This window comes from Zalophus californianus, chromosome X (genome assembly GCF_009762305.2).
Source record: "Zalophus californianus isolate mZalCal1 chromosome X, mZalCal1.pri.v2, whole genome shotgun sequence".
Classification (NCBI taxonomy): domain Eukaryota; kingdom Metazoa; phylum Chordata; class Mammalia; order Carnivora; family Otariidae; genus Zalophus; species Zalophus californianus.
The window spans coordinates 15,820,888-15,837,678 of NC_045612.1; the positions used below are offsets into that span (position 1 = coordinate 15,820,888).

General features: G+C 44.9%; 1 protein-coding gene across 1 annotated transcript in view; it reads right to left on the minus strand.

Moving 5' to 3' along the window:
• Positions 1-367: 367 nt before the first annotated feature.
• ADGRG4 (adhesion G protein-coupled receptor G4) overlaps positions 368-16,791 on the minus strand; it is a 126,471-nt gene continuing 110,047 nt past the window's right edge. Inside the window, 7 exon segments of the mRNA XM_035725739.1 lie at positions 368-552; positions 3,013-3,180; positions 4,896-4,997; positions 9,949-10,015; positions 10,017-10,230; positions 12,691-12,769; positions 16,042-16,310. Of these exon segments, the coding sequence (XP_035581632.1) occupies positions 368-552; positions 3,013-3,180; positions 4,896-4,997; positions 9,949-10,015; positions 10,017-10,230; positions 12,691-12,769; positions 16,042-16,310 (1,084 nt within the window).

Here is a 16,791-nt window from a genome sequence, read left to right on the forward strand (position 1 = left end):
GGATATTTTTTCCCAAAAGGTATGACCTTGTGACTCTTCCTACTTCCCCTGTGGGTGTCAAGCCAACAGGGGATCCAAAAACTTTGGCCACCTGAAATTATTTCATTCCCAGTGCAGTTAAGGACCCTGGATCTTGATTCTTTTCTTTCAGGATAAGACACTTAGAGTTTCTGAAACAAAATCTCCAGTGCTGTAGACATGTGTTCCCGAATATACCATAACTGTAGGCTCAAATCTTACCTAGAAAAAGAAAGAAACAGCTATAACAATGAATAGGAGAATTATTCTGACTTTAATATCCACTAAATGCTCTTTCATTCTGCTCCTTCCAAAATAATATTTAGAATAAAAGTCGGAGCAGATGGCTTCACAAACTCAACATTTTCCCTAATCTGGGGCTGGGGGGAGGTGGGTATCTCTGCTGGGAATTAGTCAAGAAATCTTTGTGAGTGGAATTCATTTTGACTTCCACAGGTAATATTCTTCCCACATAATTAGGCACAACTTCACAACTCAAGGGAGAGAAACAGTAGGGATCTTCATCAAAGTCACCTGCATTAAAGAAAAAAAAGAACATTTTCAGCCGTGGCATCGGGGACTTCGCAGATAGTAGAAGCATCAGACATTTTTTTTTTACCACACGAAGGAGCGAGTAGAGGAATTAGAGGGGAAGTAAATGTGGTGGGGCTTTCCTTGGATAGTTTATACAGATCCAGGGTAAATCCATTCATCCCAACAGCACTGTTTGGGCCATTACAAGTGCATATGTTCTTCCCGCATTGTGAATAACGGGCTGTATTATTCATAGTAACCTTAACCTAGGGGAGGATATTCCTGGACAAACCTTGAAGGCCTTCAGGAAGGGACAACACAAACTGGTAACACACACATACCTACAGCCCCTGTGAATTTGATATTCTTGCTTGGAAGCCTTTGCTGTTTCTCAAGCCCGAGAGTGCCCAGTGGTACAGAAGGCATGGCTTCACTCTGTGCTAATGGAAATTAAGCTGCTAGCTCTGATTCTCTGAGGGCCACATCCAGACTGTAGATTTGGAACCTGTGGCCCAAGAAGCTAGGCTACCTGCCCTACTAGCTGAGTCACGGTCACAACCCCAGGCGCCTCGGCTCTCTGGATCTATTGCTTGGTACAACACCACTAAAATCCTGGGCATGGTATTAAAAACAACCCTAAAATCCTAGGCACGGTGGCTACCGCCCCCCCACCCCGAAGAAAGACATGTACATTCGAGCCATATATTTGCTAATGAAACTATATCCCCCAGGGACAGCAGGAGAGCCAATACCAATTAACACTTTTGCAAAAATGATATTTCCCTATCAGCCTCAACTATTATCTACTAAGCGGCTTCCACAACTCCTGCCCTCTATTGTATGCTATGGCTCCCCGGTGCCTCCATATGAGCACCAGAATGTTATCTGCAAGTTAGCTGGCCAGAGCGATGGACACTTGTGGGCACGGAAAGTGTCTTTCCAAATGCATCAACTTTCCCATACAGAGAAGGAGACTGAGACTGTACACTAGTTAACCAGCCTAAACTGGGAAACAATGTTGCCCCGCACAGTCCAGAAGCTGGCAGGCACTTTGGAGATTATCCACCCATCCTAGCCTCCTCATGTTGAAGGTGGAGAGAATGTAGCTCTGAGTAGGGGAGAGATGTGCCCAAGGTCACAGAGTTAGTGACAGAGCTGGAACTTGAACCAAAGCCTTCTGACTCCAAGTTTGGTGCCTTTATTTTTTTTTTTTAAGATTTTATTATTATTTTTAACCTTTTTAGTTATCTCTACAGCCAACGTGGGGCTTGAACTCATGACCCCGCGATCAAGAGTCGCATGCTCTACCAACCGAGCCAGCCAGGTGCCCCTTGGTGCCTCTATTTATTTTTTTTTTTTTACCCACCATGCTGATTCCAGATTGGCTGCAGACCTTGGAAATAGAACTGCTGTGTGAAGCCAACATAATGAAAAATACAAGTGGAAGTCCCACCACCAGCACTGAGAAGGTGTGAGAATGACTACAGCCAGGCCGCCAAAGCTGTTCTGTATGTGTGAACTAGAATTGACTTTGGTCCTTAAGAAAGGCAACCAAAGGTCACTGCACCATTGTCCAGCTGGAAGTACACAACACAGAGGCATCACAACATCAGCTTGAATTCCCAAGTTCTTGTTCCCTTTGCTTTTCCCTTCACTTCGGGCCTTCAGATCAATCCTTTCCTGGGGCGCCTGGGTGGCTCAGTCGGTTAAGTGTCTGCCTTTGGCTCAGGTCATGATCCCAGAGTCCTGGGATTGAGGCCCGCATCGGGCTCCCTGCTCCATGTGAAGCCTGCTTCTCCCTCTCCCACTCCCCCTGCTTGTGTTCCCTCTCTCGCTGTCTCTCTGTCAAATAAATAAATAAAATCTTTTAAAAAAAGATCAATCTTTTCCTTACATTTTCCCTTCCAATACCCACCTCCACCTCAACAACTATCTCTGTACCTAGAAATTTGGCATTCTACGGAAGAAGTTGAGCAACTAAGAGTGTCGTGCAGCTCAGTGGGTGTTCTTGGTGGCATGCGATGTGCGCTAGCCTGCAAGTCAGGCCACCTGAGTCCTGGCCCCAGTTCTGCTGCTGATGGTGAGTGAGTGTCCATAAGACCCCTTTCCTTTCCCTGCTTAAGGTTCCTCATCTGGGAAATGAGGGGATCACACTAGACATGGTCTAAGGTTCCTTCTGGCTTTCACAGTCTCTGACTGTTGTTTTGAATTACACATGAATTTATTTTGACCTCTAGTCTCTTCCCTCCCATCTTAGTTGAACAACCCACCAGGTTTGCACTTACTAAGTTCACTATGTGCTTCTATATGCACTTTCTCAGCCCGGAATGAGCCCAAGTATATACATGCACATGGGTTTTCAGTTTTGAGGAGGTGGTATCTCCCAAGACCACGTATGTGGCCTCACATTAATTCAAAATTTCTGGAATGTAAGGGTAGACAGCATAGATTTTCTCTCACCATTTGGGAAGCTGATTTCTGAATGAGTGCACAGTGCAGAGCCTAAAGATTTGAAGGTAGAACTCGTGGCATTCGACTTGAGGGATGGTGTCAACAATTTGTCCTGGAAGGTTTTCTTCAGTCTCTCTTGTTTATACCCAACATGTAGCCCATACCTGCTGTCCCCATCTGAAATGACACCAGAAAAGTTAAAACCATAAAACGCATCAAATTCTACACTTAACATAGGCGAATTGCATGATGTGTAAATTGTCCCTCAATAATCTTGTTAAAAATACAAAGCTCAATGCACAGAGCATCTGTTCTAGGTACCTCAAGGAGTCAGCTTCTCTATGAAGTTGTGAAAAGTAAAATTTATACTGTAATGTGTGATACAGGCAGAGCTAATTCATTTACCAAGGATGTCTGCTTTCCTTAGAGCTTGGCACAGAGACCAGTGAGTTACTGACATGCCCAGCATAAAGGAGGAAGTTCTCTGTGCTACTTATAAAATCTTCAAGTTCAAGCACTTGCCTTCCCTAAAAGAAACAGACTGGGCTTTGCATTGAGGCTGAAAGAAGCTGAATTGGATGGAAGAGACTTTGATACATAGAAAATCAATTTGCAGAGCTACCATACGATCCAGCAATTGCACTACTGGGTATTTACCCCAAAGATACAGATGTAGGGATCCGAAGGGGTACGTGCACCCCGATGTTTATAGCAGCAATGTCCACAATAGCCAAACTGTGGAAAGAGCCAAGATGTCCATCGACAGATGAATGGATAAAGAAGATGTGGTATATATATACAATGGAATATTATGCAGCCATCAAAGGGAATGAAATCTTGCCATTTGCAACGACATGGATGGAACCGGAAGGTATTATGCTGAGCGAAATAAGTCAATCAGAGAAAGACATGTATCATATGACCTCACTGATATGAGGAATTCTTAATCTCAGGAAACAAACTGAGGGTTGTTGGAGTGGTGGGGGCTGGGAGGGATGGGGTGGTTGGGTAATGGACGCTGGGGAGGGTATGTGTTATGGTGAGCGCTGTGAATTGTGCAAGACTGTTGAATCACAGATCTGTACCTCTGAAACAAATAGTACATTATATGTTAAAAAAAAAGAAAAAGAAGATAGCAGGAGGGGAAGAATGAAGGGGGGAAATCGGAGGGGGAGACGAACCATGAGAGACGATGGACTCTGAGAAACAAACTGAGGGTTCTAAGGGGAGAGGGTGGGAGGGTGGGTTAGCCTGGTGATGGGTGTTGAAGAGGGCACATTCTGCATGGAGCACTGGGTGTTATAGGCAAATAATGAATCGTGGAACACTACATCAAAAACTAATGATGTAATGCATGGTGATTAACATAACATAATAAAAAAAAAAGAAAAAAGAAAATCAACTTGCCTGGACTGAAGATATTCTCAGAGACAACATCGGGGTCCATCTCATCTCCCACTGTATAGGATGGGCCATCACTCCATCCAGCTAGGCTTCTTCCCACCTCCACTATCTCTCCTTGCTTCCCACATCCACCCAACCCACTGTTGGCTACAGGCCGGAAAGCCCCTGTGACCCAGGGCCTGAAACACAGTAGGGCACTCAATCAACATTCTTTTGAATTGAGTTGAGATTGAGGTGACAGCAAGGACAAGCAATCCAAGAATCTGGGCCAAAAGAGAAGTTTCCCTAAGTTAAAACATGGCCCAAGTCACATTCTTCACTTGACTCCGTTCGTCTCAGCACAAAAGTATCAATCATTTTCATGACATAGAAACAGCCTCCATTTTGATGCCAATACTCTATGAACTCAAGTCAGGAGACAAGTTAATCGGATCAGTTGTGCGAAACCTGTAAAATTCAAAACCTTACCCAAACTGGCATCTTAAGACCGGAAGAGTTATCCAGTCGTAACCACCCACAACAGAGGTGTATCTGCCACTGCTCCCGCACACTCTCCTTCATCAAGCAGTAAAACACGAAAATGAGGAATCCTAAGTCAAAAGAAGAAGGTCGGTCTGTTTCGGCTGCTCTCGCCGGCGGTCACCGACACCCAGGCCCAGGTCTACTCTTATCACCATAGACACCCCTCCTAAATAACCTCAGGGCCATTACGGCTTTCTGAGCTCATCTTTCTGGCTTCCCTGTCAGAGGCAGCGATGGTAAGAAGGTCTGTATCAAGACCTCATATCAACCACAGTTTTCCCCCGGGGCTGCTGTCTATCCTAGAGCTTGAGAGAGCAGCCCTTCAACAGTAGTCAGCCTCCGAGATGGCTCTCAATGATCCCTATATCCCGGCATTTGTATCCTTGTGTCATCTCTTCCCACACTGTATCAATAGACTATGGCAGAAGTGATGTCATGTCATTTCCAAGAATGGCTTATAAAAGACATTGTGGCTTCTCTCTATCTCTGATTACTCCCTCCAAAGGAATCCAAGTGTTATACAGCTTGAGGACACCTTGTAGCCCTGTGGAGAGGCCCACACGGGGAGGAAGTAAGGCTTCCAGTCCCTAGCCATGTGAGTGAAGCTTCCTGGAAGCAGATTCTCTGGAGCTAGTCAAGTCTCCACATGACTAAAGCCTTGGCTGACAGCTTGACTGCAACTTCATCAGAGTCCCTGAGCCAGGGGTACCTGGGTGGCTCAGTCGGTTAAGCGGCTAACTCTTGATCTCAGCTCAGATCAAGCCCTGTATTGGGCTTTAGCATGGAGCCCACTTAAAAAAAAAGAAAAAAGAGTCCCTGAGCCAGAACCACCAAGCTAAGCTGCTCCTGAATTCCCAACCCTCAGTAACTAGGTACGATAATAAGTGCTATTTCTTTAGGCTGCTAAACTTTGGGAGTAATTTGTTGCATAGCAATAAATAACTAACAGACATGCTCTTTGGCACAATTACACTGTGTGGAAATCATAAATTTGGTGCCCTCATTTTCCACTGCCAGCCCTGATTTTGTCCTGAAAGTGGGATAGAGCGGGACTGAGGGCATCTACCAGCAGCGCTGGCCATTTCTCATCCCCCATCCTCTAAAATACCTCCTTGGGAGAAAAAAATAGGACTTGAGGTTTTCCTTATGGCAAATGCTCTGGAGGGCAAATTGGATCTCCTAAAGCTTGGGGGTGGGATTGGCAGAAATAACCATTATCAAAACCTTTCCGGGTGCCTCAAACTGAAACTCATCTTTCCCACTTCGAGCTCCCATAGCGCTCTGTTTCTTATACGACTTGCTATATGTGGCCACAGTCTCCATGTATCGCCCATCCCTGCACCCAGCTGTAAAGTCTGTTCACCCTCATATCACTTCTCCCTTTGCCTCCAGTACTTTGTGTGGTAGCCCAACAGATGTTTGTTGACTTGAACTCCAAGGCACTTGATACACAAACTCTCACAGTTTTCTGCAACCTTCATATTATCTTCTTGGGCCTCAAAGTCTTTTTTTTTTTTTTTTTTTTTGGCCCAAGAGCAGTTTGCAACCCTTTGTTCTCTATACAAGATTCAGCTTGCCTCCTCACTGGCCAGTTGTGCTGAAGTAAATGATTAGTAATGGGTCAGAGTAGTCTTAACTCATTGCAAGTTGAGCACGAGTCAATAGTAAATGCCCCCAAAGCTCACTTCAGCTAGGGCATTAGTGGAAGTCAAGAATGTTGGTTGAGGTGGGTAAGAGTCTCCTGCCATCCTGCCCCGGTTTGGCCCTTTCTCCTACCAGCACCATATTCAGTTTGGGAGGCTTCGTTTTGAAACGATGATGACAAATGGAAGTATTCAAGAATAGAGAAGATTTGGAGTGGGAACATAGGGTGGGGAGAGATGGTAGCTATAGTTACAGATCTGAAAGTGCTGTCATGAAGAAGACAAATTAGGCTTGTTCTGTGTGGTGGCCAGGTTAGAACCAGGAGCAATTGGAGGAAGCCACAGAACCACCACGTGGTAACACATCGCAGCTAGGGTTTCCTAAGCAATGATTATATCATAGGCATTGTGCTATTAGCGTCATTTTTATAGCTGAGAGACCTCAGAGTCCAAGAAGTCTAGTAAGTCTGACTGAGTCACAGGGCTAATATTGAGGTGGCAGTGTCAAGACCAAATGCAGACAGTCTGGCTGCAGAGCCCAAGGTCTTAACCGCTGCACTATACATTCTACCCTCAGAAAAGGGTGACCCGGATAAGATGCAAAGCCGATTAGAAGCTACAGTGGTAATTATATTACAACATATCGGTGTAGCAAATCAACATGCTGTACCCCTTAAATTTACACAATGTTAAATGTCAAATATATTTCCATCAGACAAAGAGAGAAATTGAATGCTCTGCTTTATGGAACGGTGAGCTCTCTGTCTCTGGAAAGTTTCAGGTAGGGGCGTGTGACTTTCTGTCACTCGATGGGAAGTAGGATCGGGAAGATCTCGGATCCCCAGCCCCAGCCCTGAGACTCTCTGATTCCAGGTGGGAGGCAGCAATCTGGAGGCTAAACAGAATGACTTGTGTCATTCACTCCCCTGAGGGCTTTATCTCCGTGTCACCAAACAACTGTGGTGACGAATCGAGCAGCGCTCACTCTTTCCGAGCAGCAGAAGCAAGGGGCAACGGGGGACAACAGGCATCTATTACCGTTCTGATTTCCTGCATGGAGTTTAGTTTGTTCTCAGACTTAAAGGTTATTATGTGAATTCCAATGAGCTGCCTGCCCGCTCTCCCTCTCTGCCTGTCAGCCTTCCCTTTTCTTTCCAATAACAGATTGATCTGCTTACTCACTAGAACACAGGCATGAGGGAAGATGTCAGGTTTTTGTCACCTGCATTTTTACTTGTGCATCCCTCCTTCAGAAATGGCTCATCACGCACAGCATTTTTTCACACCAGACCACCGGGCAACCCCCTTCAGCCAGAATTGCAAACTTGCCATCTGTCTTTTAAATGGCTAATTTGTTCACTTGTTTCATTGCGTTCTTGCTCTGAGTGCGCGCACGCGCACAAGTGTGTGTGTGTGTGTGTGTGTGTGTGTGTGTGTGTGTGTGTGTAATTTGAGTTGGAAACTCAGGGCTCTGCAAACCCCCTCTCTGTAAGATGGCACATTCTATCCTGTAAGGCAGGACTAGGGACTAGAAAGATTTGGTGCTTGGTTGACATAAAGCGTATCTGACAGACAGAGACAGCTTGGCTCTGTCGACGCTGGATCTATGGGACTTTGGGCTTAGCCCTCAGGAGATCCCCAGCTGGATTCTGCTTCTAAGCCACAGAGGCTTCCTGCTTAGAAACTACTTTCCTTTTCCACCGTAGGAATGGAGCACTTGCTGCGTGGAAGACACCCCTCCTCCATTTGTAAGCTCTAAACTGCTTTGCTTTCTTGTTCTTCTGTCAGCTTCTCCATCATTCCCTCTTTCCATAGTGTGAGTGTGTTTCTCCTCAGAATTAGTGAGTGGACTTACTGCTGAGGAAGAAATCTGCCCGGGTATCTGGTTCCTAATCCACTCCTGCACACATTCTATACCCAGGCATTTTGTGTCTTTTTACATTCCAATCAGAACGTGCTTGGAAGAATCTGGTGGGACAGAAATTTCAGCTGATACACTTCATTGCTCAAAAATGAGATGGTTTCTTGAATCGAAAGACATGAAAGCAAAAATGGTGCCTTATTCTAGAATGCTCCCTGATCGCCCTGCAGCACCCTGCAAATGCCTGGCAGAGAATAACTACATACCAATTCATATTTCCCAAGATTCCACAGGGGTTAATAACCACATGACAAAGTGCTCTGAGGTTTTTTTAAATGCTAGGTTAGAACAAATTTTTAAAGGTTTTTTTTTTTTTTTCCCCAGAAGAATTTCTCAGAGCTTTTACCATGATGATATATATGGTGCCATTTTAAGAATGGGGGAATATAGTTTGCTGCATTTCCCGAACTTCTTTGACCATAGAACTCTTCTCTTGCTGGAGCATCTCATGGACCACCAGTGGACTGGAGTCTGGTAAAGGGGTTTATTGAGTGGATAAATAGTTTGGAGCACTAAGGGAAACCCTAATTCAATGCACTGTCCAAGTTCCTCAGAGCTGCCCCAGTAGCTCAACTGAACTGGGCCAAATTTGAAGACAAGAAGAACATGGGGCAGAGTCCAAGACTCCCAGGAAATCATTCTGCATGCCTCTTCCTCTGAGGATTTGTAATAGGCAAAGTCAGGTTAAAATGAACATCAACAATTAGTCAGAGGTATATTACCAGATCTCTCGCTTTTACTTCTCGTGACATCTTTGGCCTACCATGAAATCACCTACCGTGTCACTATCATTTCCTCCTTTCACCAGAAAATGGGAATGAAATTAAAGAGCTATAGAGACATTAGCTTACAATCATCTAATTCAACCGTTCTGGTGACTTTTCCAAAGTCAGTTTGGAGCAAAACCAGATTAGAACCTTGGCCTCTTGCCTTGGCCCACTGCTCTTTGCTCTTCATCTTCATTCCTTTATGACTCTCTAACTTCCTAGTCTGGCTCCTTCCCACAATATTTGGATCTCTGATGTAGCCAGAGTCTAGGGGGTCAAAAGTTTAATGCATCTACTGTCCAGTAATTATTGTTTCCAATGGGATTGTGCACTTCAGAATGTCAACGTGAGTGCGAATTCATACACTTATGAGCACGATGTGGTAATGCAGTGAATACTGTAGAAAGTGTCACCAGTCAGTGTTTAATATAAACATTGCCAACTAGCTGGAGTTGAGTTAGCTCTCTGGGCTTTTCTCTATATCCCCAACTTAGAGTGAGCTCATTTAATGAAGTCCTAACATCCGGGGAATGTTTCCAATGGCTGCCTGTTAATTCATTGATAGCAAAGACCTCTTGGAGTATCTTTTCCTTCTCTCAATCCTCAAAAGGTGAGATTATTTTCCAAAGCAGCCAAGCTTTGGTGGAGGTCTGGCTAGCCCCAGAAAGTACAAAGAAGCAGAAGTTACCTTGCAACGTGTTGAAAATGGCAAAAAGATATAAGAACAAGATCCTCACAGGTCCCCAGGCAAAAAAAAGCAAACCCCCAGGTGAGGCCAAGTAAGAATGTCAGGCTCATTGTGCCTTTGAGGTCATGCAGGATGGTCCTCCGCCGAGGCTTCTGGCTTTGGGAGTTAATGGAATTCAGTTGAACGAGAACGGTGCAGAACATGGAGAGATTCATTAGAAATATGAGGCAAAAATAAGCCACAACTGAGGTGTAAAAGATAGAACCATCTTTAATCCAACAACTGTAAGAGACAAAGACGAGAAGGCCATTGTGAGGTAGAGAAACACAAACGTGTATTTTTCAGTGAGACTCTGAAGATCACCTCATCAGTTTTAGTTCACCTGAGAGCATCTGCCCCTAGAGAAAGGAACTGCCTTGACCAGAGTTCACTCATGCTCACTGGGGGCAGGGTGGGGCTTGAACCCCAATCTCCTGAGCCCCAGTCCAGTGTTCTTTCCAGCGCCAGAAATCCTGGAGGGATATGCAGATACTTCTCAGTCCACTTCCCTAGGAGGCTGTTCTGTTCCTCAACAGCAGAAAAACAAATGATGTATTTTCCTCCAATGTGGCTCTCCCCCCACCCCGCCCCACCACCTTACACCTGAGCTTTTGTTTGCAGGATGAATTCTGCTTTGCATGATAAATATCACAGTAAAAGGACATGAGCAATGACTGGCTTTCCTGAATGCTATATCAAACAATGAAGAGATCATCAATGTTAATGATATATATTTTAAACCTCCCTCCACAGCCTCAGGTTTGGACGACAAAAGGCAACACTGGCCACTGGACTCTTAATGGCTCTACTGTTTCTATCGAAGAAGAACTATGTGATGATTCATATGAACAGATACTTCATCTAATAACATTTCCGAGTACTAGAGGCATTATCTCTGAGTTTTGAACATGGACAAGCTTACTAATTTAACTGTGTGTCAACTTAGCTGAGACCTCTTTTCCAGAACCAGGAAAATCCCTTGCCATCATATTGTTCATGTTGGTGTGGATACTTTCATGTGTGTGAGTTTGTGTGTGTTTGTGTGCACGTTGGGAGGGAGTGAGGGAAAAAAGCATTGAATTTCCCTAATAAAGTCTAATACCTAGGGTTCCCTGAATATCATCTTCAGCCTTAAAGGAGGCTATAGAAGACATTTTAAAAGGGGCAGTGTTATATGTTTGGATGCAGAATCATCTCTAAGACATTGTTAAGTACCAAACAGCATATATCTACCATTTGGATAACAGAGTGTACAAGAGAATATCTATACAGATCTGATTGTTGGTAATAAGAGTTGCATCAAGGAAGAGAGACAGCATGGCTGGGGGTTGGGAGTGGGGCTTACTTTTCATCCTCTACCCTTTTGTGCGTTTGAATTTTATACCACGTGCATGTATTACTTCTTCAAAATACAATTATTAAAAAAAAAAAAGCTCTTAGAGCACTCTGCTTCTTACTAACCAATTCACATATGAAAGGGTTCTTTTCAGGAGGAGTGGAGTGAGTTGGTTTTGCTCTGGTTTTGCTTTTGCTTTTGATCTTTGAAGAAGAATCACCAATAGATAGACACTGGGGGCCCTTTAAGCCACAGAACAGGCGAGGAGCAAGGACAGAGGAGGAGATGAGAAGGAAGGGAAGAGAAAAGGGAGAGAAAGAAAGGATAACAAGAAATTATATAATTAGAAGGCACCTGCCGGAAAGGACAATATAATTTTGACCCTCTAGAAACTGTCATCTGAACACAAAAGATGGCGGAGTCTGGGGGCGAGACCGCCTACATTTGATTCCAGTCCAGTGGGAGAGGAAATCTGTAGTAAAAAAAAAAAAAAAAAACCCAGCTTGAGAGGCAACAATAAAGAGAATGGATCTGGGTAAGTAAAAAACAATCAGAAGCATGAAAGGAAAGCACGCCGTCTAAAAGACTACATTGTAACTAGCTACGCGCCTATAAAAGAAGGTTCTGGAGAGGTAAATGGTGACTCTTTTGTGGCTGTGGATGAGAAAACTGCAGAGATGGATTTATACATCAAGAAGAAAACAAAAGATGGTGAGCACGGCATAACGTATAAACTTGTCCAGTCACTAAGTTTTACACCTGAAGCTAATGTAACACTGTGTGTCAACTGTACTCAAATAAAAATAAAACAAAAATTTTTTAAAAAGAACAAAAAGAGAAGAGAGAAAGAAGAGAAGAAAACAACAGGACAACAAAGCTGAGCCAATTTACAAAGGAAGGCAATGGAGTCTTTCAGGGGAGACCGTTGTTGATGGTGGAAAATGTCCTCCAACCATCTCCGTATTTCCTTACAGGGCTCACTACAACGCCTTCTGGGTTCCATGAGCTTTCTAATCACAATTGCTGCCTGTTAGGTAGAACATGTGGAACAGGCCACATGCTGAGCACTTTATATACGTGATGTCATTTTAATTTGCACACTACATTGACAGCAAACATTATTGTCCCCATTTTCCAGTGGAGGAAATGGAAGGAAGATGTAAAGTAAGTTGCCCAAGGTCACACAGAGCCCAGACACCTAATTATTTGAGTGCGCCTGTGACTGTGTTTAGGCCAAAAAAGGCTGAGGCTGAGTACCCCCTGAGCCAGCGTCAAGACCAGACCGCAGGTCAGGAACAACGTCCCACCCCCCAGACCCTGATGGTCAAGAACATCACCACCTGAGAAGCAGAGATGCTGGTACTTACAATGGAGTTGCTGAGCTCAGAGTTCCATACAGATCTTTTTTCACACTGAGTGTGATTGCCACCATGATCCCTGGGATTCCTAGAGGGGGAAGCAAGCCAAAGGCATCCCATTAGGAAGTGGGAGAAGTCCTGATCATTGACTGTGGGCCCTGATACACCAAGACACTGTTTAAATGAGCCACAGATGTGCGGGCATCAAAATACCATTGTTTGCAAAATGTTTGTGAATTTTTCCAAGTTAAACATTTCTAGGAGTGCTCCAATCTGCTAAACTAAACAGCATGCCAAAGGCTCCAATACAACACCCACTGGTTATTAAAAATAGCTCAAGTGCCAAAAAATCAACTTGGCAATAGAAATATCTAGTTCATCGGAATACAAGTTCGCATCAAGCATTTCTTCCCAGATGATGGGCTGCCAATTTTTTTCTCCTTTTCAATAGAGCCCCTTAGTTCCCAGGATCTTTTTGTCTAGGTCACCTTGGAGGAAGGGCACAGGCAATCAGCTGCAGCCTTCAGTGCTTTCTGACAGGGGGGCTGTTTCCACACTCGTTACTAGTTTGACATTTTGACTAGATAAACCAGTTAACGACCAGTCAATTCAGCCAGACTATAATAAAGCAATCAGTTCAGTCAAAGTGGTCAAACGTGATGTGAGTGTAGACACAGGATTTAAAAATCCAATTCCATGTACATTTGTAAAACTTAAATGATTTCTTTATTTCTAACAATGTATTTCTCCTAAACTAAGAGCATTACACCTGCACACATTTTAGGGGTTTCGTAAGATGCTTTGCAAGGCTGTTCTAAATCCCAGAGTGCCAAGCATCTTGAAAAATCCTCCACTGTCCTGTTCTGTGAGAAACAGGACAGTCCCGTTTGATCTGTATATCACACACTTAGCACAGTGCCTAGCATGATGTAGATATTTATAAAAATACCTGTTGGAAAAAAAAACAACCAGGACAGACCCATAAATACATAGGAACAAACTAACGGTTGCCAGGGGGGAGAGGATGGGAGAAGGGCAACATGGGTGAAGGAGAGTGGGAGGTGCAGGCTTCCAGTTATGGAATGAGTAAGTCACGGCGTTGAAAGGCACAGCATGGGGAACGTCGCGAATGGTACTGTAACGTGCTGTGTGGGGACAGAGGGCAGCCATCCTTGCGGGGAGCACAGCATAAGGTATAGACTTGTCCAGTCATTATGTGGTACACCTGAAACTAATGTAACATCAAGTGTGAACTAGACTTCGATTAATAAAGTTATTTTTTAATCTGTTGGAGGCCAGAAAGGAGAGATGGAAGGGGGCCTCCCATCTACAGTGGAAGTTGTGAGGCGGTCCCCAAGCTGTGTTTACCCTTTGGTAATCAACAAATTAAAAAATTATCGATTAATAAACAGAAAAATCCCTACTGATTATTAAAAAAAATGTGGACCAATCTACTGCCTTGGACAGGGATTTAAATACAGGAGTAAAACCTCTTCAACAGGTTGCTTTGGCATTAGGAAGACAGAACTTCAAACATAAATGGATATTAATGTTTGTTTTCCTTGCCATTGATTGCGTTTGTCTAATATTTAAATGCTCCAAAAGTCCCCTTAGCAGGACAGCTCTGTGGTGGCTCCCTGGTGACCTTGCAGGCAGAGGCTGGACCAGCAGCTGACCTGAGCTTGGGCAGAATGCCCCGTGAGCCCGCACGAGCTGGAGGAGCCCGCAGGCGTGTGAGGAGGGGCTCTGAGGCCGTCCCCTACTCGCCTCTCCATCTCCTCCAGGAGCCTGTCGTGAGGCAGTTTCTCGTGCCTCCCAGGTTCGGGGGAGGTGTGGGGCTTTGCACCCTGCCCCTTCAGCACAGAGCTGCAGAATATAAAACTGCATAGCTCCACTTAGAACCCGTTCTTCAGCGACAGGGAATCCCGCAACTCGTGTGGCAGGCATCCGTTCCCTTTTATGTGTGTGTGTGTGTGTGTGTGTGTGTGTGTGTGTGTGTGTGTGTGTCTTTCTTTTATAGTGTGTGGGACTAGGACTTGGGAGCTGGAGCCTTTAGCTACTCTTCCCTTTGCTGTCTGTGTAGGCCATCAGCCGAATCTGCAAGCAGCTTGTTGCATCTGGACAGGTCAAGCCAGTCAGGCCTTGGCCTTGGCTCGGGTGTGTCCTTGACATTCCCTAAGTTTATCCCACCTCCAAGTACCAAGTCTTAGCCTTCGCTGCCGCTCCTTGCACCCCAGCAAGTGCGTGTGGAACCAGAAGATCCAAGAGAGAAGAGCCCTGGGGAACACTGTTACTTAAGGAGCGAGTAAAGGAGGGGGGGTCTGAGAAGGAAGCTGAGGATGAGAGATGATGGGGGGAAGGAAAGCCAGGACCAAGTGTGATTTCCAGCCCCTTTACAGTTAGCCATATGTGGGTTATCTGCTTTGGAGATTATTCATGAAGCCTCTTCCACAACGTTTTTCAATCTCCTGGTTGATTTAAGGTGAGGGCTACCAGGCACAGGCGTGTACTGACTGCTTTGGGCTCCATGTTTCTGATGGATTGCAAAGTGCACTAAAACAATCTTAGCTTATGCTCTGCTTAGTATTTGCCTGTCTCTGCTCCCCACGTTAGCATGGATAATAGCACTGACTGTGTATCCAGTGAAAGCATGTGCTATGTTAATGAAGTCATTAAAAGGATGAGGAGCTAATTGGGAAGCTATTGTCTTTACAAAGGCAGCAGATAAAAAGCTAGCCTCGCATGGATCCTCTGCGTCCCACTTCATACACGCCTCCTGTGTCTCCCACACATTCTTGGAACTCAAAATGTGTTTTGAATAGGCAAAGGGAGGGGGGAGGAGCTGAGCTGACCGTGTCAGAAATACAGGACAACAACCCAATGAAATAACATTTAAATTAGGAGATTTTTGTGCTGGGTTCCATTCCTGGTTTCTTCCATCAGGGAGCAGTGACAATGACCGCCATGAGGTGTGGTGGGAATCAGGGCGTGTCTGACCCAGCACCCCTCCACACACTGCAAGTCCTTTCCCTGTCCCTTCAACAGTATGACTACATTGTAAAGGTTGCATGTCCAAACTATGGAGCCAAATCTCTGGTTCAAATCCCAGCTCTGCCACATACTAGCTGTGTACACTTCAGCAAATTACCTAATCTCTCTGTGCCTCAGTGTCCTTACCATTAAATGGGAATAATGATGAAATCTTTCTCATAGAGATATTGTGAGTGCTGAATAAGTATGCAGCGTCCTTACTGTTGATAATAACAGAATCTGGTCCTGAATAATGTGTCTCATGAAGCCGGAATTTGAAATACACACAAGCTTAAAACAGAGACATCAAGGACAAGCAGATATCCTTACCCCAACCAACTAGACAAAATTTAAGGATATAATTAGGGACATATATGTTGAAGACTCTGACGAGAGACAAATACATGTGGACCCCCTCCAGGCCCATCCAAGTCAAGGAGACGAGCAGGAAGTAATGAAGGGCCGCCGCCGCTGTGACACACAGGCCTGCTTTCTGAAATGACGAGGACCAGGAATTGACCAGAAACGTCAGGTTTAACATCAGTAGTGCTGTGCACAGGTTGGTCAGGATTTTGGAAGGATGATCTTTTCGAAGTTTGCTAAAAGAAAAGGCACAGTGTTTAGTTAGGTAGGGTCTCTGGTTTTCATCAAGCATTGCCACACCTTATCTGCCTAATAAGTGAAAGAATGAAAGAAGTGCACCTGGGTGGCTCAGTCCGTTAAGGTTAAGCAACCAACTGTGGATTTCGGCTGAGGTCATGATCTCGGGGTCGTGAGATCGAGCCCCGCATCGGGCTCTGCACGCAGCAGGGAGTCTGCTTGAGATTCTCTCTCCCGCTGCCCCTCCCCCAACTCACACACACTTTCTCTCTCTCTCTCTCTCTCTAAAATAAATAAATAAATAAATCTTTTTTAAAAATCAAAGAAAAGAAGTGTCTATTAAAATTAACTTGCTCAGGGACGCCTGGGTGGCTCAGTCGGTTAAGCGTCTGCCCTCAGCTCAGGTCATGATCCCAGGGTCCTGGGATCGAGTCCCACATCAGGCTCCCTGCTCCACAGAGAATCTGCTTCTCCCTCTGC